This window comes from Grammomys surdaster, unplaced genomic scaffold, assembly GCF_004785775.1.
Source record: "Grammomys surdaster isolate TR1022 unplaced genomic scaffold, NIH_TR_1.0 364, whole genome shotgun sequence".
Taxonomy (NCBI): Eukaryota; Metazoa; Chordata; class Mammalia; order Rodentia; family Muridae; genus Grammomys; species Grammomys surdaster.
In genome coordinates, this window is record NW_021604783.1 from 1,479,326 (window position 1) to 1,485,679 (window position 6,354).

The 6,354-nt window shown below is 44.8% G+C and overlaps 1 protein-coding gene across 2 annotated transcripts in view; it reads left to right on the forward strand.

Annotated features, from left to right (window-relative positions):
* The window catches only part of Dhrs7c (dehydrogenase/reductase 7C), an 18,791-nt gene extending 15,106 nt beyond the window's left edge, over nucleotides 1–3,685 (forward strand). The window contains exons 5-7 of one of the 2 annotated variants that reach the window (XM_028780184.1): nucleotides 322–414; nucleotides 2,583–2,738; nucleotides 3,432–3,685. In XM_028780184.1, the coding sequence (XP_028636017.1) occupies nucleotides 322–414; nucleotides 2,583–2,738; nucleotides 3,432–3,640 (458 nt within the window). In that variant the 3' untranslated portion in view covers nucleotides 3,641–3,685. The remainder of the gene's footprint in view (nucleotides 1–321; nucleotides 415–2,582; nucleotides 2,739–3,431) is intronic. The other variant, XM_028780183.1, reaches the window with a different exon arrangement.
* The last annotated feature ends 2,669 nt before the right edge of the window (nucleotides 3,686–6,354 follow it).

Below are 6,354 nucleotides of genomic sequence, written 5' to 3' on the forward strand. Positions count from 1 at the left end.
GGAAGGGAGGGGAGTGGGAGAGGAGGGGAAGGGAAGGGGAGAGGGAGAAGGAGAGGTTACCTACTATCAAATTCTGTGTCACTTAATGAGTACAGTGTTGGGTCATTTTAAACCACCCAGCGACGTGCCAGTCAACTGGTCTCTCTTGGAAACACTGGACCAGTCACTTCCTGGAACCACTTCCATCTCTATCCCTTGCAGTCTATCTAATAGGTGACGATGAAGTAGCAGAACCATGGGTAACAATGAGGGTTGGGTGGGGATCTGCCTCTACGACCTACCAGTCTCAGATTTCTAACTAGGATTCCTTGTATTTTCCAGTTCTGCTTCCCAACATGATCTCCAGGAGGACAGGCCAGATCGTGTTAGTGAACAACATCCAAGCAAAGTTTGGAATCCCATTCCGCACAGCTTGTAAGTCGCTAAGACAAAGAATAAAAATAAATGAATGAATTTTTGAAAATTAAAAAATAAAAGGTTTCAGGGCAAGCACTGTTAAGTCTAGGCTATGCTAGGGACCACATGAGGTAAAAGGTGTCTCATTCAGCTTTGAGATGGATCTGGTGGGGGTTCTTTCATGTCTCAGTTCCCTGGGAGATTTGGGGATATAATAGACAAAATTCCTCTCCTCGCAAAGTGCAGTGCCATAGGAAAGACATGTGCTGCTTCAGTGTAATACGATAGGTGACATGATAGTCACACTCTTACATACATGGATAGCCCTAGCTCAAACACCTCTTCTTCTATGAAGTGGTTCCCAAAAGACTAGAACTGGGGACAAGAAGGACACACATCACAAAACAGGAGGATGGGGGACTTCCTCTGAGGAGAAAAGGGAAAAGAAAGGGAGAAGAACCCAGGAGTGGAGCTTTGTGCAGTAGAAATGTCATAGCCAAAGAGGTTTATCCAAGGAATGCTTATCACCACCAAGAATCCCAGGATATGGGAAGCTCTGAAAGGGAGATGGAACTATAAGGATGCACTCCCAGGATCTGTTGAGAGACAGTGTGGAAACAGCCCCACCTTTTTAATGTCCCTGTTGTGTTTATTTTTCCTGGGAGATCTGAACAAATATCTACTCACCCCAATAAAGAGCCATTGATAGACACAAGAAATAGTTCTACCCAAGTCTAGTTTGATGAACCAAAGAGTTTCATTGGTGCTAGAGACAGGAGTTTGATGGCGAATTACCTTATAGGAACGTGGATAGCTCACAAATGGTTACACCACTGAAGAAACTGTCTTCATCAGCCACTTTATATATCCTCAGATAGGATAGGCCTCTTGAACACCTCCCCCCTCATTGCAGACTCTTCCTGGCTCTTATAGATGTTTGTTACTTATAGCACAATGTTGTAGCATAATCAACATTTCTTTTAACTGATGGCAAATACTCCATTGCTTGGATGAACCACGTTATTTATTTGTCCACCTATTGATAGCTATTTAGTGATTCCACTTCAGAATTATGAATAATACTTCTATGAATATGTATGAATCTTTTCTGTGAGAACATGGCTTCATTTCTCCCAGGTGCAAACCTAGAAGAGGAATTATATTTAAATGTTTAAGAAACTCCCAGCCTACTTCCAAAGCAGACACACTCTTGACATTCCCACCAGCATGCCATAAGGGTTCTGATCTCTCCTCTACTCACCAATGCTTGTGATGGTCAATCTAGATTTCAGCCCTGTTAGTAGTGTTAAGATGTGCCCTTGCTTTAAACTTTCCCATGTTTATGAAAGTAGAATTGGGTGTTCTGTGAGCTCTGAGGGTGGTCCTACTGTGTGAACTCTGAGGGTGGTCCTACTGTGAGATCTGAGGGTGGTCCTACTGTGAGTTCTGAGGGTGGTTGGTCCTACTGTGAGCTCTGAGCACGTTTCTACTGAGGCATAGGAGATAGAAGGCCAGGATCTGACTGAGGCAAAGGAGATAGGAGGCCAGGATCCTACAGAAGCATAGGAGACAGGAGGCCAGGAGTCTAGTCAATGCTTTCCCACCTTTGGCTTTGGAAACTAGTGTCATCACATGACCTCTCAGCTTCTCCTTTCTTCTTCATAGAGTGGACACAATGACTCCTCTGTCTTTTCACTCAGTATACAATGGTCTCTCAGCATGCATGGCACAGTGGTTCTAGCCTCCACCCATCCCCCTCATCTGTGCCATTTGCTTAGTGTACATCTTCCCACATACGTCCCATCGTCTCTGGACTGTGTGAGCTCCTTGACACAGCTGTGGAGAAGTTGTTACAGTGTCCTGTTTAGAGAATGAGGATAAGAAGAGAGTCTGTGTGTGTTTAGCAGACATACAATTACTTTTCTGAGTATTTCAGTCCACGGTTGGGGAACCTATGGATCTTGAGGGATGGTTTAAACTGAGGAGACAACAAGTCAGACAACAGGAGTAGAGATCCAGTGAGATAGTGGGTGAATTAGTTGTAACAGTCTAACCCAGGGAGTTTGCAGGTCCCTTTCAGCTCTGAGCTGGGAAGATTTGGGTCTGCCCTCTTGTCTACAGTGCAACCCCAGGGAAGCAGGGTGGAATCCCTTCCTATACACATCTCTGGCTGGTCTTTTTTCCAGATGCAGCCTCCAAGCATGCCATCATGGGCTTCTTTGACTGCCTCCGAGCCGAGGTTGAGGAATACGACGTGGTGGTCAGCACTGTGAGCCCAACTTTCATTCGTTCCTACCGTGCTAATCCTGAGCAAAGAAACTGGGAGACATCCATTTGTAAATGTAAGAGAGTTCAGAGGAGAACCCTGAGTCTGCGGGGGTAAAGAAACTAAATCTTCAGGTCTGAGGTACCATGTAGACAGCACCCCAAAGCTGCAGCCAGAAGACCTTGACAGGGTTGAGCTAGACGCTCACCCTGCTCAACAGCTTTTCCCAGACTTAACAACCAGCACAAGGTCTTTAAGAACCACCCTGCTCTCTTGCTGAAGAGGCAGCTCCAAATGGAGGCTAAGCTTCTCCAGCCAGGATAGCCTGTACCTCAGCTCAGAGGCAAGTCCTTCATAGAGCTGACCCCATTTCCCCTTTAGAAAACGGTGAAGAAGGTTATAGCCCACAGAGAAGGCTAATTATTCTAGAATAGTCTAATGAAAGAGGCTGCTCCTTTCCCAAAACTTGAGATCTGCATTAAGACACCAACATGAACTGGGCTGAAGGACAGAGCAAGGAAGCACAAATGACAGGCTTTCCTTTGCTTTCTTATTGCCCCACCTCGTCCCCATCCCCATCACTGTGAAGGTACTGAGGAGTGAAGGAGGCAGCAGATCGAGCAGCAACGGTTGGAGGGTGAAGTGTCACCCCCAGGGTTGAGACCAGAGTTTGGCAGAGTGTTAGTACACCACGACGCTAAAGATGCATGCAAGCATCTTTGTAGTCAGGGGATTGGGATGCCGTGGCCAACCTAGCTTGTGCTTCCAGTCTTTTGCAGGAAGCTGGCCTATGGCGTGCACCCAGTGGAGGTGGCTGAGGAAGTGATGCGCACAGTTCGCAGGAAGAAGCAAGAGGTGTTCATGGCCAACCCGGTCCCCAAGGCTGCCGTGTTCATCCGCACCTTCTTCCCTGAGTTCTTCTTCGCTGTGGTGGCCTGTGGGGTGAAGGAGAAGCTCAATGTCCCAGAAGAGGGTTAACCTTGTGGCCGAAGGGGTCACTGAAGGAGAATAAAGAATTTCCTAACGAATGCTGGCTCATCCGTCCTCTCCCTCCAGTGAGGTCCCTTATAAGTCACAGGCCCTAACCCTCTCGGGATCCCTGCTCAAGGCTCTTACCCTCCCACAGAGGGTGGAGGAGCCACCCCAGAGCTGCGGCGCCACTAGATGTCTCCCACACAAAATCTGTGGCATGCTTCCAGAAGCTTCTCTGCTTTGTTGGATGACAGCTGATCAAAAGTGCAGAAACTGTAATACCTCAAGCCCACACAATATCTAAGCATGCTAAGGCCTCTGGCCTGCCCAGAAAACCACCCCCATCGCTTACAGAGGGATATGTCAAGTCAACCTCCAACAGCCAGACGGCACTGGGCAAACTTTAGGGCCGCATTTCCCAGTCCAACTTCTTGTAGGATGGAAATAACCTTTGGACTGTATCAGCCAATATAGCAGGCACCAGTCATGTGTTAGAAATTGAATTTTGAATTTTATTTAATCGAGAGTAATTTAAACATTAATATTATTTAAGTATGATATTGTAGAAACTGTCATATACTGATTATTACTGTCCATCATGTTAACATTCTATATATTATATAAATATATCACATAACATATAAATATATAAAGCTGAATTATGCCCATAATGACTAATATTAATATAGTTATTGATGTTAATATTTAATATAGTATATTATGTAATATATAAATTATATGATATAATACATCATACATACACATTACACATATAAGCATATATATTGTGAATACATATGTAATAATATGTTTATTTTATATATAATGCTACATCATAATATACTTCTTATTAAGTTTAACTGACAACACACACCCTTCATTGGAAGCACAGTTCTTCCCTTCCCCAGTTGGGATGCTGGTACAAATGGCCAGTTTCTTAGATCCTCAGTGGCTGCTAAGATCTTTCATCCTAGACATCTATCATTCCAGACTCTTCCAAAACAATGTTCTTTCTAAAGTACCAGCCTCACTTTGCTTATAGAGATGGCAAATGACTCTTGGACTCCTGGTGAATATGGGCACATGTTTTTACACTAATATTGTAGCCGCAGACTTAAGATTTCTAACGTTTACAGATGGAAGACCACAATGCTACATTCCCAAACCTGTCACTTACAAAATAGCATATATACATATATACATGCACGTATGTAAAGCATATATAGCATATATACATGCACGTATATAAATTGTCACTTAAAAGTAAAATCAAGGGCTAGGGAGATGGCTCAGTGATTAAGAGCACTTAGTCCTCTTCCAGAGGACTGGAGTTCAATTCCCAATGCCCACAACCATCCATAATTCTAGTTCCAGGGGACACAATGAACTCTTCTGGCCTCTACAGGCACCCGAAAGTGTACATACATATATACACAGGCAAAACACTCATACACATGAAATAAAATAAATCTTTTAAAAAGTAAAAAAAAATGTGGGATAGAGAGATAGTTCTATGGTTTAGGGTGCTTACTGCTCTTACCAAGGATTTGACTCCCAGGACTCATGCTGGGCAGCTCACAAGAGCCTTTAATTCCAACTCAACAAGATCTGACTCCTCCGGCCTTGGCAGGCACCTGCACTCACGTACATACACCAACATGCAGACATGCATAGCCACATAATAAGATAAAATAAGTCTTTAAAAAAAAACAAGCTGTCTAACCTTACATGACCACCCAGGAGCCCCAAAACATGGGCAAGTCCTCCAGCCACAGGAAGGAAAATGCGGGGTTCAAATTTAGGAGGGTGTCAGCAAGGTAACTTTATTTTGGTAGGTTTGATTGTCAAAAGCACTGTGGGAGGTGGGGGGAGGCCACGGCATGAGTATGGCAGCTTGAAGGCAGGAAAGATCAGAGCCAGAGCGCAGGACCTATTCAGAGCTTGGCCAGAGTCCCTACCTGTTCCCTTACAGGCTCTGTTTTGTAAATTCAGACTCATGTTATTATGAGTCTGAACAACAGTATGTTATTATGGCAAGAGAGTCCCAACAAACAATGCTGTCACATGATCAAATTGAATCTAAGTGAGGAGCAGTGAAGGACAGAGAAGGGAGATCCTGTGCTAGGAAGAACAGAACAACGTTTGGTGACCCCACATTCATCTATCTGTGGGATATCGATGTGAGCTTTCGATTTAAACTGAGGATGAGTGGGGCAGAAGGCCAGAGGTTTGCATAACTGAGCAGTCCTGGCTAGGTGCATCTGGTTGATCGCTGTATCTGCTCTGGTTCTGCAGAGGGTTTCAAAGAAGGCCCTCTTGTTTAAGGGGACAGGCCAGCTCCAATAAGGTTCCTGTTTGAGGGTAATCTCATGATAAGGTGACTTGCCTACAAGGTTCTACTCTTCCTGGAATCCCAGGTGACTTGCAAGCTTGGCCAATGATGAGAGAGACCGGTGACTGCCATCTGGTGTCTGGAATAGGACATTATGAGAGCTGACTGCTGGTAAACTCACATCTGTGCCTTCTGTCTTGAAGAGGGGTGAAACTGGTTAGGTGTCACCAGTTTTTATATGGACATTCCTTGAGGGACTGGCATGCCTGCACACTGAGTTAAGCAGAAGTCTGACCCAGAGTTTTCAAACAAGGGAGATGGATGTGAAATGAAGACACAGATGCTGGACGTCCATCCTGCTTTTGGTTATCTTTCTGGCCAAAGTGTG